This window comes from Corvus kubaryi, unplaced genomic scaffold, assembly GCF_017639235.1.
Source record: "Corvus kubaryi isolate FWS band 111438036 unplaced genomic scaffold, C.kubaryi_AGA036_p1.0 133, whole genome shotgun sequence".
Lineage (NCBI taxonomy): Eukaryota > Metazoa > Chordata > Aves > Passeriformes > Corvidae > Corvus > Corvus kubaryi.
Genome location: NW_024580667.1, coordinates 12,278,170 through 12,303,136, shown reverse-complemented (window position 1 = coordinate 12,303,136; position 24,967 = coordinate 12,278,170). Strand labels below are relative to the sequence as shown.

General features: G+C 41.1%; 2 protein-coding genes across 5 annotated transcripts in view; one reads left to right on the top strand and one right to left on the bottom strand.

The window, feature by feature from the left end:
• The window catches only part of PDHA1 (pyruvate dehydrogenase E1 subunit alpha 1), a 14,263-nt gene extending 5,226 nt beyond the window's left edge, over window positions 1-9,037 (top strand). For both annotated transcript variants that reach the window (XM_042036826.1, XM_042036816.1), the window contains 8 exons: window positions 297-423; window positions 4,101-4,192; window positions 4,563-4,655; window positions 5,879-6,034; window positions 6,221-6,292; window positions 6,951-7,018; window positions 7,833-7,941; window positions 8,576-9,037. In XM_042036826.1, coding sequence (XP_041892760.1) covers window positions 297-423; window positions 4,101-4,192; window positions 4,563-4,655; window positions 5,879-6,034; window positions 6,221-6,292; window positions 6,951-7,018; window positions 7,833-7,941; window positions 8,576-8,740 — 882 coding nt within the window. In that variant the 3' untranslated portion in view covers window positions 8,741-9,037. The remainder of the gene's footprint in view (window positions 1-296; window positions 424-4,100; window positions 4,193-4,562; window positions 4,656-5,878; window positions 6,035-6,220; window positions 6,293-6,950; window positions 7,019-7,832; window positions 7,942-8,575) is intronic.
• A 128-nt stretch (window positions 9,038-9,165) lies between these two features.
• MAP3K15 (mitogen-activated protein kinase kinase kinase 15) overlaps window positions 9,166-24,967 on the bottom strand; it is an 85,169-nt gene continuing 69,367 nt past the window's right edge. For all 3 annotated transcript variants that reach the window (XM_042036803.1, XM_042036784.1, XM_042036794.1), the window contains 11 exons: window positions 22,157-22,314; window positions 18,632-18,815; window positions 16,016-16,193; window positions 15,218-15,392; window positions 13,419-13,604; window positions 12,897-13,002; window positions 11,516-11,726; window positions 10,558-10,670; window positions 10,294-10,391; window positions 10,118-10,194; window positions 9,166-9,631 (listed from right to left, as the gene is read on the bottom strand). In XM_042036803.1, coding sequence (XP_041892737.1) covers window positions 9,517-9,631; window positions 10,118-10,194; window positions 10,294-10,391; window positions 10,558-10,670; window positions 11,516-11,726; window positions 12,897-13,002; window positions 13,419-13,604; window positions 15,218-15,392; window positions 16,016-16,193; window positions 18,632-18,815; window positions 22,157-22,314 — 1,601 coding nt within the window. In that variant the 3' untranslated portion in view covers window positions 9,166-9,516. The remainder of the gene's footprint in view (window positions 9,632-10,117; window positions 10,195-10,293; window positions 10,392-10,557; window positions 10,671-11,515; window positions 11,727-12,896; window positions 13,003-13,418; window positions 13,605-15,217; window positions 15,393-16,015; window positions 16,194-18,631; window positions 18,816-22,156; window positions 22,315-24,967) is intronic.

Below are 24,967 nucleotides of genomic sequence, written 5' to 3'. Positions count from 1 at the left end.
CCCCCCCCCCCCCCCCCCCCCCCCCCCCCCCCCCCCCCCGGGGAGGGAAATTCTTCAGATTTTTGCAGATTCTGGTTCCCTCCCATGTGCCTTTGCTGGTCAGTCAGGTTGGAATTTAGAGCCCAAGGCTGTTGTAGCTCCAGACCTGTCACCAACCCTTAGGATACATCCTGTATGTGTGCTCTTCCTGTTACCTGCTGGTATTTGTTGCATGTCGGATCAGCAGTGTCCACATTGCTGACTGAGGGAATTGTGTGTTTTTCTTCATGGCTAAGCTTCCTTGTCCTTTGTGACAGGAGGCTTGCTGTGTGGGGATTGAGGCTGCCATAAAGCCCACAGACCATGTGATAACAGCGTACAGAGCCCACGGCTTTACCTACACCCGAGGAGTGCCTGTCCGGGAGATTCTTGCAGAACTCACAGGTTTGTGCTCTGTGGAGTCAGGATTCACTTGCTGCTGTGCTTGTGGCAGAATTCTTTGCTCAAATTCAAGGTGATGTTGATGCATAAAGTACAGTGGGCCTTCAGAAGCACTTTAGTGACATAGCCGAATAAATCAGAGTTTTAATTTTATGATGCAGCCAATTTTACTTTGAAAAATAACAAATAAGGAGTATTTAAGTGCTGGTCCTTCTAAAGCACAAATTCATAAGATTTTTCTTGATACCATATGCTGTATTTGTTGTGCTGCAGCAGTTTTGAACTTGCTGATGGTAGGCATTTGGTCTCAGTGGGACAGGGCATTACCTTTCCTAGGAGACAGGCCTGGATTTTCAGAATTACACTGGTGAAGTCTTAGGAAGACTGGTAAACATTGCCTATAATAATAAACTGAATGGTTTGGGAAAATTTGACTGTAACAAGAATATTTAATGATAATTGAGACAGAGATTTTGCAGAAAGGAGAGACGGCTGTGCACAGTAGGGTTGAGGATGGAGCAGGGAAGAGAAGATCAGCCTGATGAACTCTTATGAGATCTATGTACAGATGCCAGAAGTGAAAAATGAGCGAGGAGCTTGAAGGCCTTTATGAATCACTGGTATAATAAAGACTTGATCTGAGAATCTGCATGCTTGAAATGTTAGTATAGGAAAGCATGTTTTGGAGTTAGAGAAGAGGTATTGTAAAGGTTTCGTAAACTAAGAATTGTGTGTCCTAAGAGTGCATATCAATAACGTGCACAAAAGCCCAGAATCTAGTGGATGACTGGTTTGCCAAGTGTAACTGGATACTGGTAAGTCAGAAAGTAAATGCAGAGATTGCCATGACTGAAGCCAACTATTGGCGCTGAAGCTACAAATATGAGTGATAATGTGGTGGGGGTTTTTTTCTTAATTTCATTTCATGACACACATAATTTTCTATAACATTATGCTTGACTTTATTGGGGCTCTTTTAACTGGGAATGAGTGACTGCAGTAGAGAGGCTGTTGTTACAGAAAATGACACTTGGGGAAAGTTCCTAGAGAGAAGTGCTGCTAGAGCCCATTCTTGCAAAGAAAGATCTTGACTACAAATGCCAAACTGAAGGACAGCTTGAGTTACAATGACCAGGAAGTGACAGAATTAAAAAACCTTTGAATGAGAAGGAAGCAGAGTCACCCAGAATAAGGCCAGTAGATAAGATCCTATAGGAAACAAGCTATAAAAAAGGACTTTTCAGGATGTAGTGGGTTCAGTTCGTAAACCAGGCAGAAACGCCAATTTAGTGTAGTGGTTTGGTTCAAAATATCCATCCATTACTTACTTATTCTCTTTCTGTGAGATAAGAATTAGGAGAAAACAAAGCAGGCACAAAACTTAAAAGAATACAAAAAAGTTTATTAACAGACCTAAAAGAAAGGGGAAAAAAAATCAGACTAAACCCTCAGAACACTTCTCCTCCCCCCACCTTTCTCCCTTCTCCCACTGACCATGTAAAAAGACAACCCTTGAGATTTTTTCCAGTCAGGTTACCACCTCTATAATAATCCTTTCCAGTTCACTTAGGGAGAGGAGTCTCTCTTGCTCATGCTATGGAGACATCTCCACAAGACACAGTTCTCTCATGGCTTCAGTGTCACAGCGAGACAGCCGGCCGGGTTGGTTCTCTGCTCACATGTGAAAGTCCCTTCCCTCGACTTACAGCTTTCCCCACAACTGCTTTCGAGGGTCCAATCTTGAGCTAATGGGGTACCATTTTAAGGTTGAGCTGCTCAGAAACAAAAGTTCACTTCACCTATCTCTGGGAGCATCTTCATCTCTAGGAATAGAGGCCCTCCTCCTCCTGAGAGCAAGGGTCCTCATCAAATTACAGCTACTGTCATTTGCTTATTCCAGCACAGGTGCTTTTGCTCACAAACACAGTTTGTACGCTTCAACCCACCATGCTTTCATGAAATTACAATGAGTACTCTGATATATCATAGTCCATCACCACCATAGCATTACAACAGAATTTCAACTTCTAAGCTCGAAGCATCTCCTCTTTCTCCTCCCTCAGGGTTTCAGCTCTTCCTTCTTCACCGACTTTGGTGTCTTTATGGCATTGACTCGGGAGAGGATTTATGTCTGCAGGCTTCATCTGTTCTGGAGGAAACTTACAGCACTAAAAGGGTTAATCTCACCCGGGCCTTGCAGCTGGAATTCGCTTATCGCTGTTGGTCACATGAGCTTTGCCGGGCATTGCCTGCACGGAGCAGGGCTGTGGGGGGGCCGCGGATGGAACAGGGCCGTGCCACGGCCGAGCAAGGCCCGGCCCAGCCCCACTGGGCTGCCTCCCGGCCACACCCCCCCCCCCCCCCCGCTACCTGTCCGAAAGCTGGAAGGCAAGAGAGCTTTCCCGGGGTTTGTTCATTCTTAAATGTGGATCACAGAGGCGTGTCAAGCTCCTTAAGCAGCTTAAAAAGTTGCCAATATTCAAACTAGCCAGTTGATAGGTTCTGTCAGGTCATAGAGGAAGCTGTAAGCACCTCTTTGCAAGAGAATCACTTCTGTAGCTATGCTAACCTATGACGATTACATGAGAAATGGGTTTGTGTTCTAAGAAAAGTAGAAAGTGTAGCAAAAAGTAACACTGGTTAATCAGGAGTTCTTAAATACATTCTAAAATACAAGAAAGAATTGTATAAAGTAGAGAGAGTGTACTAGAGGTAAATTACCCTTACTCATAACATTATTTTTCTTAAAATTAGCCTTTTTTTTTCTTTGGCCCCATCTGGCAGAATCTGTAACAGTTCCCACAAAACTAAGTCACAAACATAGGAAAGGTATGAGAAATATCAATAATAAAAATGATCTACTATAAATTAAGAAAGAGGAGTACAAATTTCAGAGGGAGACCCACTTCTAAAATAAACACCAAGGCTAATGCAAAGAAACCAACCAGAGAAGCTGTGCTTGTTAGAAATAAAATACAGTCCTCTATGAATAGTAACATGACAGATGAGAATAGGAAATGGAATGGGCTGATGAGAAATTCTGTGTTCTTAGATGGGTTCATTTAAATAGGGTTTGTTGTAATGCTTCATGGATCACTGGTTGTCTTCAAACTACACCTTGAATAAAGCTGGGCTGGGTCACTTAAGTTTATACTAGGGTGGAATGGGGAGCTAGTAGCTGTTGGGTTTTTTTCAGTGTCCTGTTGGTAATTTTTATTTGTGATTATTGTCAAAGGGAAGACAAATCTAAATTATTGCAACTAACTTGGAACATTATTCTTACCTTTCTTGCAGAAGCCAAAAGTAATAGTATGCTTCTTGCAGATTATGTATATGAGACCTTGTTGTCTGTAAAAAAATTCCCATATTTATCTGAAAGTGCTCTTGTATAGTAGGACACTGAAACTTTTGATTGGTTTTAAAATTTCTTCTTAATCTCATCTGTACTTCTGGAATTATGCTTTCATTATTGTTCTCTCTTTTCCCCCCTTCTCTTCTTTCTTTTCTGAGATATTTAACTGTAAGCTTGTATGAGAGAGGCCATCATGTCCTAACTCCACACAGATCTAATGACAAAGACATGGTCTTAGTGTTATTACCTTTAGGAACTGAATAAGATGTTTCCATTTGTATAGTATTTTTCCTCCAAAAAAATAAATTGCTTGTTATTCATGTTTCAGGTCGAAAAGGAGGCTGTGCAAAGGGAAAAGGAGGATCAATGCATATGTATACCAAAAACTTTTATGGTGGCAATGGTATTGTTGGTGCTCAGGTATATACATCTGTTTTAAAGCACAAGCTGAATTTAGCTCATGTCCTGTTGCCAGTGTCTCCTCTCAGTTTTTGTGGTGTGAATGTGAACTTGTATGCAGATACCATTGCTCTGTGGCTGTTACGTCTTATTCTGGTATGCTCACCAATTTGTAAACTGTAGCAAAAATGAATCTAATTGAGAATACAGTTAATGTTTATATTTTGACTGTAATACCATTTGTAACAAAGGGAAGTGGGTGGGTTAACAACTTGTTTGTTGGGCAGGTCTCTTAACAGCCTAAATGTCTCCTTAAAGTTCACAGGCTGCCTATCTTCAACTCCTTTAAATGTTGTTCTAAAATGTTGTTTTGTCCTGTACTCTGTGGCAGGTTCCTCTTGGAGCCGGGATTGCGCTGGCCTGTAAATACTTTGAGAAAAACGAAGTCTGTCTGGCCTTGTATGGGGATGGTGCAGCCAATCAGGTAAAGGATGGCTGGGGGGAATCGATTTTCCTTCTGTGCTCTGTGAGCTCTGCCTTTACTCCTAGGAATGGGAGAGCACATTTTGCCCTCCCCATGTACCTGCAACCCAGGCAACATTGATGAACTCCATGGAGGTGGCCAGGCAGATTTGGACACTGCCACCTCTTATTTGAGTTGTCTTAGGTGTTTGAGTAGGGATGTGTTCCAAGAACTCTGTAGTTCTCAGACAGGTGATTCAGATGAACATTTAAATTAATTGCGAGGTGCTCTTTATATATCAGGAATGTAGCATGTGCTTGCAATTTTTTATCATATTTTGCACCAGTGTGAACATCTGTCCTTCCCCACCCCTGTTTTGAACTTGGGCCATGTCAGTGTAGTGGAGGGAAAGCTTATAGGCTCCTTCTGGTCTGGAACACTCTGGATACTCAGGGAGTGAGTGAGGCTAATGGTTAATTATGTGAATGGTACACAGGTCTTGGGAGGAGGGGTTTCCACTTACTCTTTACCCTCTTTCCAGTTATGCACAGCTCACCTAAGTGGGACACTGAAGTGTCTGTGCTGTAAGGAGGGCTATGAATGGTGGCAGTGAAGATGACAGTGCTGCTGGATAGGGAGAAATGTGTAAATCGGGTTTCTGAAGACAGAGAAGAGGACAGAGCATTCTGGCAGAGGCACTTACTATTGACATTCCAGCCAGTCTCTTCATGTTATCAGCTGAGACAATAAGCCAGATAAGCAGTTGGTTGTTTAGAGTGTACCATTGATAGTTCCACACTTCCGAAGCACAGGTCGAGATCTCAGTTCATGGTTTTCCTTAAATTTGACTCAGAGCAACAAGGCTGATGCAGTCACTGCAGTCAAACTTTGCTGTAGCAGCATCCTGTCAGATTAATCAATTGTCAAGTTTTTTACGACTGTTGCTGAAATACTTGAGTGGAAGGTTTTGTGCTACCCTAACACAGATACTGATCCAGGCTTAAAAATTAAGTTCTATAAACTTCAGTTGTGATGAAACTTAAGTTGCATCTACTAGTTGCAATGAAAGTTACTTTATATAGTGCAGCTTCTTTTATTTCTTTGGAGCAGTAGCAAATGGCTAATTTCAGATCACTTTTAGTATTAAAATTTCTAGACATCTGCAACTGAAGGATTTTCAGTAGAGCCTAATGTTTGAAGGCTCAGCTCCCTGATGAGATGTAACTTAACTCTTTTTCTTTCAGGGCCAGATATTTGAAACATACAACATGGCTGCCTTATGGAAGTTGCCTTGTATTTTTATCTGTGAGAACAATCGGTATGGAATGGGAACATCAGTTGAAAGAGCTGCAGCCAGTACTGACTACTACAAAAGAGGGTACTTCATTCCAGGGCTCAGGGTGAGTACAGCTTTTTTTTTGAGGGGGAATGTGTGTGCACACACCTACACAGTGCATACATATGTATCTTTTATTTTTTACATATATGTACTTGAAGCTGAATTCTATTCCACTTGTGGAAATACTGAGAGTGGAAGTTTGGAGGCTGGAGTTTTTTTGCCTTAACATGTCTTTTCTCATTACCAGGTGGATGGCATGGATATTCTCTGTGTCCGAGAAGCAGTAAAGTTTGCAGCTGAGTACTGTAGAGCTGGAAAAGTAAGCCTGTAACTGGCATTCCTTCTCTATGGGTGGAATTCTTAAAAGCTATTGCTGCATAAGTAGTTCCTCAATTTGTTTTAACCAAACACTTAATATATTATTTATACTGTCATTTTTTCCCATTTCTACCAGTTACATTCTGTTGTGAAGGGTGTTCCGACTGTCAGGCAGTTGTGTTCTTTGTGATTAGTTAGGGGAGGCATCAAGGAAAGTAATAATCATTCTATATTTACAAGGAATGAAAAGTGAATTAAAAGTTTAGTGAGTCAGTGTTAGTGTTTTTCACCTAAATATAGTAACACTGGCTTTGAAGATTTTTAATACTTGAGTAATGAAGGTTCTGTGAGAAACAACAGGTAATTTCAAATATTCTGAATAAGGGTGGAATGACATTGGAAGGGAGGAAAATGTTTAATGCTGCTCAGTAAGAATCTGATAATAAATGCTTACACTATCAGCACATGCTTTCATTTGAAAAGAATTAGGTTTCATTTTACTGAATGAAATTGTATGTGCTAATGTTATATAAATTAAACTGAGAAAAAAACATTAAATAATTGATCACTGGTGCAATTAACCTCTAGCAAATAATTGCTGCTGTAACAAGCTGGTCACTTGTGGTGGTAACACTCCCTGTATTGCTTTCCATTTTAAGGGCCCTCTTGTGATGGAGTTACAGACATATCGTTACCATGGCCACAGCATGAGTGACCCTGGAATAAGGTACTGTCACGTTCATTCTTCTTTCTTTTTTCACTGAAAAGAAGTAAGTATTGATGGTCAGATTCTAAGAGATTAAACTGTGAAATTCAGTGTTGAAATCAGTTGGCAGATGCATTTGAAGGTTTCAGTGAAATCGCTGTGAGCAGCCTGGTCACTCATCTCATCATCTGTGGCCATGTAACACACTTGGTTTTACTTGCAGAATTAAAAGATGTGGGTTTAGAAAAAGCACAAAATCAGTTAAACTTCTGTGCTCTCTATTAACGAATTCTGCTTTCAGTGTGACCTTCTGGTGTGTCCTAATGAAGATTTGGCTGAAAAGCATCATGCTTCTCTGGGGTTTTTAAAAGAGGATTAAAATCCTGTTAGGTAAAATTACAGGAACACCACTTCCTAAAAATACAAACATCCAGGTGCCAGAGAGACTCAGGCATTGCACCAAGTGACCAAGCTGAATTTGTCTGCAGGAAGTAAAGGTGTATCCGAGCTCTTCATTGGAAACTTGCAGTGAATTGGAAGCACATGCAAGTCATGTAGCTCCCTCCCTGGGTGGGATGGGGAAGGAGGAAATACGGCCCCTCAGAGTAACTGTCTCAGGCTGGGTTTGCTCCCCTTTCCCTTGAGTCTGGAGCTACTTCTGCTCACTTGGCAGATCTCGGACTCTGCTTGTTGCTGTGCTATCCTTTGGGTGATGAATGTTCTGTTTTCATTGTATCCCTGACAACTCTTTGGACACACCTTTTTCTAAAAGTGAGCTGTGTCCAGAACCTCACCTCTGCTCCAGGGTTCATGTCTTTGCCTATCTTGTCCCTAGCTATCGTACTAGAGAAGAAATTCAGGAAGTGAGAAGCAAAAGTGATCCCATTACTTTGCTGAAGGACAGAATGGTCAACAACAACCTTGCTAGCGTTGAAGAACTAAAGGTATGGTTTTAGTTGCTTAGGAAGCTCTTGAGCAGTCACACCCTGATGATCTCCAGAAAGCACATTGCAGGCAGTGCTCTTTCTTTACAGTTCTTAAAAGGATTGCTTTAACGTCACTTTTATAGGTGAAGTTTTGTTGCAGACCAACTACTGAAGTTGTGTTCTGCTGGAAAGGCCTTTTGCTTTTGGGTGCTGAGTAAGGCTGGGGATGGCATTTGCTAACAGGTAGAAATCAGAAATACCTGGGCTTTCTTGACTCCCTAGGAAGGGGGTGAGTCTTGGAAAGGGAAGTTACCAATAGTGAACAATCTTAGTGAAGGAGTCAGGAATCCTCTAAGCAAATGTTGTAATGAGTCAACTGTGTAAAAAATAAAAAAAATGGCACTGACACAGTATTTCACATAACCAGAATAGAAAATACAAAGGCTCAGTGGGGTCATGCTCATCTGTCAGTAAGGTACTGGTACTACCCAAAATACTGCGGTTTAGTGGGGAAGGAGTTTCATAGGTTTTTAATTTTATATTTCTAGTCAGTATTAACTAATTCTGACTGATACCTAATCATAGCATTTAAATTCAAAATTATGATGGTTTTTCTGAGCTGTCTTCTAATAAGCATCCATTTCTGGCTTAGGAAATTGATGTGGCAGTAAGGAAGGAGATCGAGGAAGCTGCTCAGTTTGCTACCACTGACCCAGAGCCTCCACTGGAAGAACTGGGTCACCACATCTACTTCAATGAGCCACCCTTTGAAGTGCGTGGCCCAAACCAGTGGATAAAGTACAAGTCTGTCAGCTAAAGCCCTTTTTATTGGTGTAACTTATTCATAAGAATAAGTGAAGGCATTTACAGGAACTATAATAAAGAACTCAAGCTTATTTAAAAGCTCTTTCAAAAGAGGAAACTTGTAAGGAAATCCATCTGAGTATGGAATTTCTTAAACATGCTGAATGTTGTTTCAGAAGAAGCTAAGTCAAGAGAAAGTGGTTTATTTAAAGTGCTATATATTTGCTTTACTGACTTTCTTTGAATTGCTGTATGTGTTATGTACAGTGTAAAAAGAAAAAAAAATTAAACTTTACCAACCTTTCTCTAATGGTCTGTTTGCTTTGTTTTGTTGTGAATGCTTTCCCAGAAAACCCACCAAAAAAGCCATTTATATGCTCTGTTTTTGCTGCAAAGAAGTCACTAACTGAAAACATCACACCAGGCTTTTCTCAGTAGTTCAGTGAGAGTAGCTTTAATACAAAAAGCTGTATAAATCCATCTACAACAAGGTGACATGCTCTAGCATATCCCCTCCCTGGTCAAACCATCAGCCAGCAGAACTGTAACACATTTTAAGTTCACAGTTTTCACAATGCTGAAGCCAATTCAGGTGCGTTTTTTCTCAGCTAATGTTTTGTATTACAGTGACAGGCATTGTATGCATTATGTCATAAATAAATGCATTGACACTGACTTAAAAGCTGTTACTATTCACTGGTCACACAAGCTACGTAACTGTGCAAAACCTGCAAGGCCACTGTACATACCAATATATACCTCTAATAATTTAACTGCTGGGAATGTATTTCATTTGCTTATTCCCACTCCGTGTTCTTCCAAAGCGTTGACCTGTGCTGAGGTCCTGCCAGATGTTTGTCGGTGGTTTAAGATTGCGTTCCAGATTCTGCAGCGAAGGCCACCCCTGCATGAAGGGAGATGGAGAACAGTTAGGGAAAACTCTCTCGTGTCCATTGCCTTAAAGTGAGCAAAACCTAGAAATCCCACAGATAGACCAGTTATGACAGTACATAGCAAACTGCACTGTTTTATGCTTATAGCTGAAACTTCTTCCAGGTCAGCCAGGGCTTAACAGAATGATGATAAAGGACTCAATCAATGGGTAGGAAAAATTAGTTCTTTACGCCTGTTTTCCATGTGATTACTTCATCATGAAGCGTGCAGAAATAGGTCCCAACCTTGATAAATGCCAAAACAGATGGCTCAAAGCATCCTCGGTGTAGTTTTATCAGTTAAGATGTGAAAACCATTATCAGAAAATCTGGGATGAAACTGACAGCAGTTGCCTCTGAACTGTCACTGACCTATTTGAATAGCCAAACTTTAAAAGGTTTTTAACAAAATATGTTTAATTAAGCTCTTAACAATGAACTTAAAAGTACTTTCTTACCGCAGCTGAAGATACCACAAGTCATCTTTGGTGATATCATTAAGGACAGCACTTAGTGTATAATCTTCTTCAGCAAACTAAAAGGCAAATTTATTCATAAATAAATATTCATTGAAATCAATCTGCTAATTATGACCAAAATAATGGTTTTTTTTAAATCCAGTTTTATTTTTTACCCTCCTAATGGTATCCAAGTCTGCACCTTGTTGTTTCAGCCAGTTCATGAGCTCAGGGTCTGCATTACCTCTAAAAGTTGCTGGAGACCACTGGGAATCTTTAACAGAAAACAAAGGTTAATACACCTCAAAACCAAGGCAAAAGGGGTTGTTTTCAGGTAATTGAAGCTTAAGCAATATGGTTTTGCATCCTTTCAACAAACACATGATCCCTTATATTCTTGTGTAACTGCAGTTTCTTAATTCTGCAGTATCTCCTCATACCTTTGGGTTTAAGTTTTAATTGAAGCAAGTGTAGTTCCTGAGTCTTCTCCTCCAGAGATTGTCGTAAGAGGGTCTGATACTCTTTCTCCTTCTGAATGAGGTTTTCCAAAAGGCTTGTAGCATATAAGAGAGATCAAACACAACCACACTGAGAATAAATCTAACTGAAAAAAAATACCATTTTTAATGAGTACCACAGGACAGAGGCATTTGTGAGGTACTGTCATAAGTAACATCTTTAATGGCTTAGAGTTTTCATTTTGGTTGTCAGAGACTCAGGGGTGCCACTAGAAAGCTTTCACCTGCAGGATTTAGTAAATAGCTCATAAATTCTGTTCCTACTGTTTTGCAGCCTCCCTGGGCAGAGTTGCTGCCTTTATACTGTAATTTATTACTGAACAATGTAACACTGATGTTTTACCAGGGGCTTTCTGATCCCGGATTTACATCACATCCATAAAGAAGAATGGGAACTTCAGCTGTTAACACCCTGGCAGCACCCTACACATGTAACCCATGAGGAACAGGTAGGCCTGCTGAGCTCTTCTGGTGCTCATTTGTGAGCAGCCTGTCCCGTAACCACAACAGAGCTGCCCTGGCCTTTCCTTGCAGGAACAGCTTTGAGGCACTGACACTGAGTCAGGAGGCATCCAAGGAGTAGGAAGGAAACTGGCACATTGCACAAACCTAATTACTTTACAGTAGAAATCCAATGTGACATTCTGAAATTAAAAGATTAATTACACAGAAACAAAAGCTGTACTGAAGGATGTTCAGTTGCCAGACTGTACTCTAGCAGTGTGTTCCAAATCCATTTGTGTTCCTGGAAGACTTCATTACAAGGCAATAGGTGAGCAATACTATGAGTAAGTATGTACCCATCAGTGTAGAAAGCAAGGTCTGAGAGCTTTTCAAAGACTGCCTGAACACACATCCAGAGTCTTTACAGGAGGGTTACCTTAAGGTGTTGTGTTTAAGTCTGCCCAGCTCCTGGCTGAGCTGCTGCTGAGGCTCGTGTGACACCCCAGAACTGAGGGTGCTGACCCCCGAGGTGATGGCAGCATCCTCAGCCCCATTTTGTTCCAAGGGCTGGAAACTCTCCTCCACTTCATCAGTGTCCTTGTCCCCACCTTCAGTTTCTGATGCTGGCTCAAAGTGAGTGCGAAGCTCTGGTAAAAGGAAAGAGGGGAAGAACAAGATTTTTTTGATAATTCTGTCTTTAGAGGTCATGCAGTTTGTTCTTCATTACTGTGGGTGGGGGAGGCTGTTTGCATAATGTGCTTTATTGCAGCACTGAGCAGTGGGGTAGTGAAGCCTTGTGTGAGCTGGAGCACAGAATCTCTGGCATTGGTTCTAGAATGAGCAGTGCACCAGCAGAGGTAGAGCTGTAGGTCACAGCTGTGGCAGGGACAAATACCATGAGATGAGTAGTAAGACAGTTAATAAAATATTTTAAGGAGAAACTCCTGAAAGCTTGCGTTTTTCCTAAATAGTAAAAAATAAAAATAAAAATGGGTGGTTTTCCCTAATGCCCTGGGCCAAAGAGTGTACAAAGCATCCCTCTTCTCCAGGGAGTATTTCTAGCCACAGTTCTCAGAACTTGCTGCAGGTGGCCACCCTTATTACCAAAGAACAGTTTCTATTTCTCTCATAAAAGGTCCTAAAAAAATTGGCCAATTTGGCTTCAAATGCTGTGGCAACTTTGGACTGAAAAGGCTCACTGTCACTAAGTCTCTCAGAACATTCCTGTACTGGAAGGGGGGCTCAACATTTTAAAGAGTTACAAAACTACTTGCATATTTCCAGCTTAACTCATTCTTAGACAGTTCGTAAACATTTATCTTCCTCCTCCTGGTGTTTTTTTCTATTGTCCATCTGTGGGCCAGAATCATCCTCTCCTCATATTAATGCATTCCCTTCTACACATCTGTTCCACAGCTCAATAATTTTTCAGAATGCATAACCAGACCTCTGCAGTGTTACCCACCCTGGATCTCATTGATATGCACAGATTAAATTTCTTTCTTACTAGAAAATCTCCACCTTGGACTGAATTTAATTTGCCTTTTTTTGTCATGGTTTGACCACACTGGGGGTGCAGAACCACTGGTTATCTCCTCATTATGTGCTTTTGTACTGCAAGTACAGCATTAATCCTCCAGGGCAACACTTCTTTCTCTTCAACACTCTGACCCCATGCCTTTGATGAGTGGCACATGGGGTGCAGTTAATGGCATGCTGACAGATTAAACATCTGAACTGTTCCATTTGCTACAACTCTTTGATATGTGAAAAACCATTTTTTTAAAAAAGGATTATTTTCAGCTGCTTTGATTTACCTGGAATAAGAATAGTGACTGCTGCTTGGACTGCACGGCGGATGATGTTATCCATTGCAAACATCCAATGGGGTCTTATTAAGTGATTTCTTAATACTTTGTTCACCTGTAAAAGTAGCAGCAAACACCATTTGCTCACACCTTAGGAAGGACAATCTTGTTTTCCAATAGTCATAGTAAGCTTTATAAGATAAAAACTGCTTGCAGCACTAAAACCCTCCCACCTTTCAAAGTCTAAACAACAGATTTGATGGTTTTAGGCTACAGCTTTCAAACCATTTCAAACCAGACTGTGACATTCCAACCCTTCTAACAGTACAAAAAGGGAGAGGAATGAGTAACAGAGGGGAAGCTGCGAATCCTGGGGGTGAGCTTTGTCCAGGAGCAACCGGATGTAGTGGAAGGTGTCCCTACCCATGGCAGAGGGGTTGGAAATAGGCGACCTTTAAGGTCTCTTCCAACCTAAACCATTCTGTGATGCTTCGAAGAACTCCTCTGCCCTGCACCAGGAAAGGAACTCACCGCATCCTGGAATCCAAACAGCACCAGATGAATCTGATTGATGGAAGTGCTGTCGAAGTCCAAATCCATTTTCAACTTGGATATAGTGGAAGCCATCACTCTCTGCTCAGGAGAGTGTATGAAGTCCCTTAAAATCCCAATAATCTGCTTGATGTGGTCCACTGAAAGTTGCAGCTCTTCAGAGCTCTGGAGAAAAGACAGAGAATGTATATCAAATGAATCCCAGAGTCATTAAACATCTATTTAGTAGCATCAATATTCTTAGGGTTACATAGCTTTGCTTATGCGTATTTCACATTGACGCACAGAATCACAGAACTTTTGTTTCTGCAAAGTCTCTAGTTTTTATCTTTTCCTAAAAAAAAAAAAAGGAAATTTAAAGAGTAACTTCTACTTTCAAAAAAATACTGCTACTGTGGCTGTCACAAAGGGAAGAGGTTCCAGATTATATCTACACATTCCTGCAGTGTACTGCAGAGGGCAGCTCTTCTCCATAAAAACAGCAAAATGAGTTGCTAAGAGATCCACTTTTTTAGATGCTATCCTTTCAATAAGCTGAATCTGGACTTACATCTAATCATGCAGATGTTTGATTTCCTTAGGAAAAAAAAAAGTATGTTTATATATGCATTTATCCCAAGTCAGAAAAAGGCCTAAAATGACACCATGATTCACCAGTGTTCATTCTATGATTTGCAGTCCATAACCCCCACAGTTAAAGCCATCCAAGTGTCTCTAAGAACAACCTGTGTAATTGAAAGGTAAAGGGACTATTACATAAATTATGGAAAAGAGATGATTACAGCACTGCTACAAAACAGCTAGAGACTGAACCTGGACTTGCTGCTACTAAATAACCCTTCATTGCGGAAAATATTTGGAGCTCTGATTATTTCTGACTCTGAATTTTAATTGTTTGTAAGGCTATCAGCTGTTCTGCAGTTTAAGCTCAGAGCAGAAATTTACCCCAGTTGCTTCCCCAGCCTGAGTGTGGGGTCTGTAGAGCCCTACAGGAGCCCCTACGGTGCAGTTTCCAGGGGAAGGGAGCACGGGGAGCAGCAAACCCCAGGCTGGGCAGAGCTGACCACGGAGCAGCAGGACCTGACAGCTGAGCCACAAGTGTCAGCAGCTGGCTGGGGACACCACACCAGGAGTCAGCTGGCTCCCTGTTATGGGAGCACAGCCAGGTGAAAAACCACAGCTTTAATGAGAATAAATGATGGGAGAAGCACATCAGAAGCAGACATTAAGAAGAAAAGGCTGTTACAGGTGTGTGGCAATGTTTGGCTGTGCATTGACTTGCTCCTCTTTACAGTCCCTAAACCTTCACATTCAACCTTCCCCTCTCCAGAAAATCTACTTTAGCTCTTTTTAAGATTCATGTACTGTGATCTTAGCACCTAGTTAACAAGTTTTAATAAAAATTGTTAATCAGTTCTCTACCTTTAAAGCAGAACATACTTATTACTATGTTGTTCTAGCTCCATAACCTTAAGAGACAAAAGAGAAGACATCAAAACCACCCACCCAACCTACCAACCTCAGCCCCCCACAACCCCACATCAAATGCCCCAAACTCTCCCTCATATAAAACCAAGAGCCCATTAACAGCAGAAGTGTTGTTTGCTACCCATTCACACAACAGCAAACAGCTCACACAGTTACAGGTCTCAGAGATTAAAGACAGTCAGAAGGAACAATCCAAGCATCTTCATTTATTTGTTTTCAGACAAGAAATAATACTACTTGGCTCATTATTTTCCTTTGACATGGGAAAAGGCAAGCTGAAGTGAAATTACCTGTGCAAGACACTCCTGCAAATTGGAAGCAACTTTATCCTGTTCTTCCTTAAGGATTTTGTACAGGATTGCTCGGCGTTCACTGTCCTTGCGCAGAAGGAACAGCCCAGAATCCTTATCCTCCACGGAAGGTGAGGCACTCCTGTCCTCCGAGGCCGAGCCCTCATCAGGGACGCTGTGGCCACCACCCGGCACAGGCACAAGAGAGACCTCAGCATTAGCAAGGCACCAGTACAGCCAGAAGGGAGCAAGGACACTTCTGGGCTTAAAAACTCAGTTCAAACTACAGCAGCTCCAATCCTCTGCTGGCTCAAAACCCACACGGCTGATTTTCCCCTGATAAGGAACTGGCATTAATGTCAGTTTTGGGGAGGAAAGCTGAAACTACTAATTTTTTTCTGGATCCACACTGTAACATACTCATTTGAAAGTATTGCTTTGTAGTTTGGGAGAAGCAGAATCATATTCCTGCTTCCCCTTTCCCCCATTTTGTCATGAGTACATGGAAGGGTCAACTCTTCACTTAACTCCTAAATCCATATCCACTCAATAAGACCACTGACATTTACTCACTGGAGGAAAGAAAGTATCTAAGTGCATGGAAACCTTAAGGGAGAGGAATCATTGCTTATTATTAAATATAGACAATATTTACATTAACTGGTAATCTGTCTATGCAACTTACTGATTAACACACCTGCTTACCTAACCATTACGTGAAAAAATTGCCCTCAGATAAAATGTGAATTAAATCCACACAATCCCTCAAGCGTGTCAAGTGAGAAGCAAGTATTTTACCTTAGTAAATGAGAAATGGGATGCTTTGTCTGAATCTCTGAAATGGATCTCTTTGGCCTTTCAAAAAACACATCATGCTGCACATCAGAGTCTGGTGAAACAGAGCCGTGCTCACTGCTGCTACTGCCAGCCTGTTCCCCATGGATTGGCAGCGGGAGGGATGTGTTACGATTATAATCTAGGAACAGACATGGTAAAATGTGTGACAGAACTAGGCCAAAAAGGGCAACATGCTTTGAACAGCTGTGATCCTCTTCACTGATATCAAGACCTCATTTTGCAAACTGGCTGAAGGAGAAGTAACCTTGTTGATAAAAAGCAGTAACAGAACTCAAAATCATTGCATGCATAAGCAATAAAAGGTTTAACAAGTTAACTGCTAAACCCAAAGACAGCAGATACTCACAGGAAATGCCATTTTGTTACCCTCTCGCACACATACCCACAATCCCCCTTGGTGCCGGTCCCACAAAGTGGCTCAAATGGATATAAGCAGTTTAAAGAGCCTGAATCCAACCAAGAGATTCATTTTCTGCTCCACCACCTCCAAGACATCTCTAAGAAGAGAGCACTCTACTACCTGCCCTCCTCACCTCTGTGTTAATGGGCATCAAATTGCCCTCTCCACACCTGAGATATCTGCCTCACTCCCACGTGCTCCTGCCCTCAGCAAGGACTCTCCCTCTCAGCACCGGCCTCAAGGAAATCTCTTGTCCCTTTCCAACTCATCTCGACAGTAAGAAAAATAATTAAAAAATTAAAAAACCCCAGACGTTCAGAGTTTCCTGTAATCCTGATTGCCAGTTTGCAGTATGGCAGGAAAGGTAAAGAAGTTCTCTCAACCCAGGGCGAACATACCCATGGAGCTAAAGTATGATAAAAGTTTTTGATGCTTGTCACCACAAATTCTTGGAGTTGGGGGAGGAAGAGAGCTAGAAGTTAGAAGTTGTTCAGAAAGCTCTGACACTCCATGGCACGACTGATGTCCAAATGGCTGAGGTTAAACAGTCACAGAAATGAAACAATGTATGTCACCTTGTGAAACCTGGTGCAAGGCATCTCAGTAGGACAGAAAATTGAGCGCTGCTGTCCCAAGAGTAAGGGCTGAGATTTGTTCTGGGCTGCCTTTATTACTGGAAAGAAAAAAGGGATAGGGATGGGATGGAAAGAGGGGACAAAGCTGAAGAAATTTGAGGTGAGGGAAGAAGATGGTGAACTGCTGCAGCTGGGACTGTGGTAAGTGCTGGGCTAGGACCTGCCTTGGGCCACCAAACTCCCCCTGGGGACGGCTGCACAGCCAGCACAGCTGTCCCCAGCTCTGGCATGGAGAAGCACACAGTTGCAGTCAGGTGCCTTTCCCTCTCCTCATCCAACGCACAGTTCTCACAGCATTTTCCCACTCTGCTCATGTCCGTGGCCAGCACTAAGCTCACTCCCTGCAGCACCAGAGATCCTCGGGCCACCTGAAGGAGCTCCATAACCTCATCAGTGAGTGGGGGAAGAGAAGGAGGAAGGCAGGAGGAGGGAGGGATGCACCTCCCCTGATATTTGACAAAGAGCCTGTTGCTCCCGAGGCTGCTAACAAGGCAAGCTCCAGGCTTTCTAACGCCATGCAATTTTTCCAGGAAGACATCCTCAAGAAAGAGCTGAAAGGCCAGAAGAGAGTATGATTGCTGTGGGGCAGAAGGCTACAGCATGCCAACAGCTCCTGAATGCCACCACCCTGGCTGAGCAGTAGGAGCTCTCCTGTTATGCCAGTGTCACTGCAGGGACTGGAGTTCAGTTCTCAGTGCCCCTCAGGACAATGGGTGATGCCCATTTCCTTGATGAAACCAATTCAGCCAGATGGTATAAATTCCCTGCTACTTTTTCCCCTTAGAATTCCATTCTTTCAAAAGTTAGTTGTTGAGAGGTGAAAAGCTCAAATAGGAAGCACTTCAATTTGCATTGGGAGTGTGTGTGTGTGCAGACAGGGGAAAGAAGCACAAAGACCACTGGCCTTCCCTGTTTTGAAACAGACAGTTCCTTCATATGATTTATTTGGCAGGTCTATATTAAGGTTCATTATCTTATCACTGAGCAAGTGGCTGATATATTTGGGGGAGAAGGAAGACGAAACAGGCTATAGAGATAAAACAAAACAACCCACTAGACAGGTACTTCAGCACCTTTGTGCCAAATTTCCATGTTAATCAAGTTTGAAAATGCTGACCCAAACACCTAATAGATGCACATTTTCAGGTGCCAAACATCTACTCCATGAAACCTCTGAAGCCCATATAATTGCGAATCTAAAATGCAGAACTGCTTTGGCAAGTCTTCATCAAATGTCACTTTCCTAATTTTAATTCACTACAAATGAGGCATTTATTTCTGGGGAGAGGAAAAATGGCCTTGTTTCAGCAAGCAAAATACAAAATAAGCAAGGCACTGTATTTTCTGGGAATTATTAAATTTAAATATGTGTAATTACAAATCGCAGACATTTTCAATAGCTGAGTTCCTGCTGTTTTCCTGGCACAAATGTCCTTTGTAAAAGAAAGTGCTTAATGATTCCAATCTTTTATATAACACCTAATGATGATGTTGACTTGGATTTGGCTGATGATTCCTTACCTGAAGGCTTGAATGCAATCTTGCTTTTCTTGCCCTTGTTCACTTGCTTCAGGAAAGAATCTCTTAGCAAATCAGATGCTGTAACACGTTTACTAGGATCAGGTTCAAAACAGAGCAAAATAAAGGCCTTTGTTTCAGCAGACGCTGATTCTGGAATCTCAGGATGAATCTTAAACATCCCAACCTGCAAGTAAAACACAACTACTAATTATTTTTATGAAACAACTGCAAGGAGACCATGGGCCAAAGCTCTTAGAATACGATCGCTCACACTTCTCCTGACTTTTGTGGAACAGGAGAGATCCAGGTACCACGTAAAGCAGTGAAGTGACAACAAGGTTCTAATCCTGTTTTATTTCATTGCAAACATGGTGTGAATACCCATGTGACATTACACAAATGTCAAGGTATGGATGTATCTATCATCTGCTTTCAGGCAATCTTGGGATCTGGGCATTATCAACACCAAGGGCTTCAAACACTCCTTCTCTTACCAGCCACAAGCTATTGCACAGGTTTCTCATCACCCCTGCTCAGAACTGTGTCTCTCAGCTGCTGCCTCCTCCAGCACATTTGTGCCCAAGAACAGCAGTAATTTCCTCCTCTAGCACTGGCAGCCTGGGGCTGCACCTGTTCTGCTCCTGCCACTGCCAAATTTCCTTGCACCAATATGCACAGAGACCTTGCCAGACCTTGTCACCAGCCCCGCTCTCAGGCCAGAGGTCTTCTCTAGCCTTTCAGTGTTAGTTAATTGAAAATCACATAATGCCCAGAGGTTGAGTAAGACCCTTGTTAAACCATTCTTTAGGTAATGACTCTTAAGTCACTACTTAAAAGAGTCTCTTTTAAGACTCTGTCTTTAAGTAATGAAAAATGTGCCTCTACAGGTTGCTCCCCAGTGATTTTTCCAGCTCCTCACTGCCTTCTTACTCTCTAATGTCAGTCTGGCAGAACTGTTTGGAAGCCAGGGCTGTATAACCTTTGTGCACTGTATGCACATGTCTGGAGAGATTATGGCTTGTAGTCTCAGCATCTTTACACAAAACACATCCTGGAGAACAAGCACAAAGATAGTGTCCACAAGGGAGACAGTAGCCCAGCAGTTAAACAGGTGCCAGCTGCTTTCAAATAATCTCATTACAGAGCTGCATTAACACATTCTGGCACCATTAGGCACTCACAATACTGGTTCAGCTTCAATGCAAGATGAAGCAAAAAATGCTGAGCAGTCCTGCTTTGGTTTGAATGACAGTGCAGTAATAAAATGCTAATAGGGCTTTAAGGCCTTCCAAACCATGACTCTAAGCACATTCAAGACTCAGTGTCAAAAACTGGCAGCACTCTGGTGCCAGGTTTCATTCTTATGCACTAAAAAATTTAGGAAAACTCCAAACCAGGACCAGGAAGTTTCAAAGATTGTCTCTGATCTTATTTTAATCCCTGTTGCTCAAGGGGAATAAGTTTTGTCGCAATCACCTGCAAATTCTGTGGCAACATAAGTGTATTTTGTCTCCACTGAATGTCATTTGTTTGCGCTCTTTTGACACAGACACAGATGCACACATTCCGTGCTCATAGAATAAATACCATACAATGCACACCCAGCCAGGACCTATCCACTTCTTGGTTTACTATAGACCCTTTTCTCTCCTTGGCCCAATTCTTTGGTCATTTGCAATTTCTAAAGAGACTGCACAGGGAGACTTAGACCTTTCCTCACCTGCCCTATGCACAACAGAGCATTCATGTGTGGAGGTGGGGACCTCAAAAGTTCAATATTCCAAGTTTGCCAGACTTCTTTTTACATGCTCATCCAGCCAGCCTGCTTCAAAACCAGCTTCCAGCTTGCTCACTTTCATTGCACAGAAAAAGAAAACATGGTTTGTAATCTATGGTGCCTAGCAAGATGCAGCTCCAAACAGGTCCCAGCAGAGCCAAGGAACAGGAAACAAAACCAAATGCCTGCCTGTAGTACATTAACACAGTCTGCAGTAAGAATGCTAAAAAACTTTTCCACATCCTTGAAGAAAAAAAAGGCAAAAAATGTATTTTAAAAAATGCTAACCTTGAGACTTCAGAGCACAGCTCTGTGGCCTGGAAGTGGTTCTCAGCAGTAGGAAGGACAAGCACGATCCTGCCAGAGCTCACCTTGTGAACCTGCACAGAGCTCATCAAGCCCCCAGAACTGAACCAGCACTACCTAAGCGTTCAAATAAACTGTGCTGAAAAATAAGATGTGTAATTCACTGAACAGTTCAACTACATGCCAGGTATATAAGATGAAAAGGCATCTGCCAACAGAATTGTATCTGACATTTAGAGTGATGTGGGAAAACGTCTCTTTCCATGGCTCCCTCAGGAACACTTTAGTGAGCCAAACCATGGTCACCCAGACAGCTTCTTTTGAGGTGTGTCACAAGTTGACAGCATCAAGGTGACATATTATACCACTGAAATAACTGCATCAAAACCCATAATCACCCCTTTCTTTGCCTTTTAGCTGTGATGCACGGGACAACTCACAGGCCCAGTATGACATATGGCATTACATATCATGCTGACCTGCAACCCAGATTTCTATACCTATTGATAAAGATCTGATTTTGCCACCATGGTTCTGTTAACGATGATTCTTATGCTCACATAGTGGCTTTCAACAAGATACATGAAAAAATTACAACACTGGTAATTTAAAGCAGTTTGCTCGGTTATGGATGGGATATTTTCCCCACTGTAAGAATGAGAATTCTGAAGCATAAGTGAAAACTTAAGTGCTTTACTAAAGGTCTATTGCAAGCCAGCGGAAGAACTTCAGCCTACTTATTTAACACATCATAGCTGTTACATTCCTGTCAGTTACAGAGCTAGAACAAGTTACTTTTCTTAAACTTTATTATCAAAATGACCTGAAGAATTCTCAACTGTTAATTTGTGCATTTGAAAACAGACACACTAAGAGAAACATAGTAGTAGAGACAACAGCTTACTGAGGAGGTAGGTCTGACCTGAAGGACTTGGAATGCAAAATACAGAGTATTTTACTCCTTTAATACATACTGGAAATCCTGCAAAGCTATTCTCCTACCCTTCTCCATCACATCTTCCTGCATCCATGTTGCAGAGACTGGGCCTTTGAAAGATTTTTCTTTGGGAAGGAAGCTTACAAAAATTACTTCAAGGAACAGAAATACCTTGTTTGTCATTATTGGGGAGACTGTTCACAAGAAGGAAATCATAAACCAAGGAGATGAAAAAAGACATAATACTAGTTTTCATAAGTCTTCACTCATTTTTCAGATTGCTGCTCTGAGTCATGACCTATTTCCAGCACAAAAATAACTGATCACCCCCTAAAGCAATACAGCTTAGAGAAGGGAAGAATCTTCCAGTGAGTTAAAAACACAGATCAGACTATGGCTTTGTGCAAAACAACCCACGTAACACAATGTTACTACAAATTAATTTTATAAAATTAAGCCATATTTGAAAATTCATCAACTGTAAAGCAAAAAAAGCTGTATTTACTTTAAACATTGCAGCTTGAGGCTCCCCTAGTTCATGAAATGGAGGTTTGCCTGTTGCCATCTCAATAATGGTACAGCCCAGTGACCAGATGTCAGCTGGAGCACCGTATCCTCGTGGTCCTTTATCGATGATTTCTGGAGCCATGTACTGCAAGGTTCCTGGTCAGGACAAAAAGAGCAGTCAAGTGTATAGTCTTCATTCTTATTAAAGAGGATTAACACAACACTCAGCAAGCCAAAAATTGTCAAATGCGACCTGTATAGCCAAAATGTTCAATTTCCCCTATCAGCACTGAAAACTAGACATAAACCTCATGTTTTAACATCTTAGTTTATAAACTATCTTTTTGCCTCTCCTTTCTAACACAAGGTTTCAAATTGCTGAACATCTATTCACCACAATCCAATAGCATCCTCAGAAGACAAAATTATATCAACAATTTTTGCAGACACCAACTTTTAAAGATTATGCAGGTAAGAGATGACAAAATCTGAGAAGTGACAGATAGTCTTCATGAGAATAATTTTTTGTATTTTATGCCAATAATGACAACACTAGTGACAGGGAATTTCAAAGACTTAGTTTGAAAAAAAGCTAATTTTGTAAATATAGGGCAATAAATAAGAGAACCCATCATAATTTGTCTAGAATTCCAGGATGCCTTGGATGTGCTTGGGATTTCTGACATCCAAGGTTAGCAAAAAAAACCCAAACCCCATAATTTAGAATTTTAAAAGCTATAAATATTGACCAAATAAGATCCTGTCTGTAGACAATCTGAGTGTAATACTAGTAGTAACACTGATAAAGAACAGCACAGTAAAAAAATTAAATAAAAGATGGTCAATTTGGTATCACTGTTACTGAACCACTCACTAACAGCTAATGAGATCCTTACAGGAAGTCCACACCCCCAGCAGAAACCTCTGTATGTTCAGAGTGTTTCAAACACTACAGTTCTTTCTCCACCTGAATTTCTACCAGCTCTGTTATGACATCTTTAAATTAAATTATTTTTCTTCTAAAGAATGCAATAAAACTACACTGTGGTAGAACTGTGAACTATCAAGTAATGGACATATGGTGAAGATAAAAGGGTATCAAATGTTCATTGAATGTGACTGCTGCAGAACGAAAGTTCAAGCCACAGCTTTGCCCTCAGGCTGTGTGTCTTGAATAGAGGGATATAATGTTTAAACCACCAGAAGTCTGATTCTTCAAACCATGTGATTTTATTACATAATGCCTAAAATCTAGGGTTTATGTACTGAGTTATGGAATAAAAACAAATTGCTAGAGACCTTTTAAAGCCCTCTGGGGTATAGCTACCTGTTTACTGATTTTAAATCCAAAATGATAAATTAAGTATTTATTCACATGGCGAATTACATCTCAAAGGTACAAACAGGGCTGAAAACTTGCAAGAGAACAAAGAAGAAGGGCACAAGGAAAGAGTTACCTCCTTTCATTACAGTATGGTGACTTTTCTTAAGATACCTTTTCTCCATATATAATTTCTACTGACAATCAGTTACTAACAAGTCACTAAGGAGTATGTAAAATACAGGCAAAGAGAATGATTTTTCTCTTAGTACCTGCTCCAACCCTAACAGCAATGAGCCATAATAGTGGCTTCCTGTGAAAAATTAAATTTTGGACTATGACTTTTAATAGCCACAAAAGTGTCTTTCACCATGACTTTAACTATTACCTTATGGAACCCCTTTTTATACTTAAAAGTTACAGAATATCCTGCAGAAATGAGCAGCATAGTACACCACACCATGTGGTACTGCAACCCTTTTCCATCGAATGCAATTGCATTGTACCAGCCTAACAAATATGGCAAAGACAAACATTGCAGGCAAAACCTGAAAATACCCTTTTCCAGAGAGAAAAGACCTGTACATATCTGAGAATTATCAATCCAGTTGCAAGCAAGATGGTTGATAAGAAAATTATTTATTGAATAACGTGTTCAGAAAAAAATAGTGAACCTCCTTAAGGGAATGCTTCAGAAGGCAGCATTTAGCCAGCTCTGTTCAGACATACTGTCATATGTGTATCTATCTGTTGTGGTTTGTAAAATGAAGAGATTTATTCTTGTAGATCTTCATTTTTAAAACATTTTAATGCTTCATCTGGGATTCCAAATAGGACAAACAATTTTTTTTTCTTCTCTTCAAAGAACTCCTAGCTTAACTTAATTTGATTCTAACTACAGTCTTTATAGCTTTAAAGGAAATAGATTTGCTTAAAATGCCTGCACCTGATGAGATGTTGATCTCATGAGATCCAGATCCAAATCCAAACATCATATGCTGTATTCAGATCATGATGTAATATGGGGCTAGTTTCCAATTCACAGGCTTTGCCAATAATGAGTAAAAATAACTGAGAAAGGTAAGTTACTTCAGAACCTTAATTTTATTTTCATGGCTCCCTTTGTAAGAAAGCTGGAGGAACTTCAGACTCACCATCGGATAGATAAAGGGAAGTCTTGATTTTCACTTAAGTGAAGGTTGTTATCTTCTGTCTTCCACACATGACTGATGGCTTTGTCTGTGTATCATTTACTTAAACTGCAGGCCTGTAACAGGCTTGTGATATCAGCCTTTGCATAAGGCCATATAACAAGCAAAAACATCATGTTGCCTTCATCTACTGATCACAGAATTGAGAAACTATGTGACCATATATTCATTTTTTAATGTGGAGTTTCCCTTTTTACTCAGCGATTTTTGTTTTCCCTGAATGTTACAACTCTTCACAATGTTGATGTACTGAAAGCTGTTCTGTAACACATCAGCC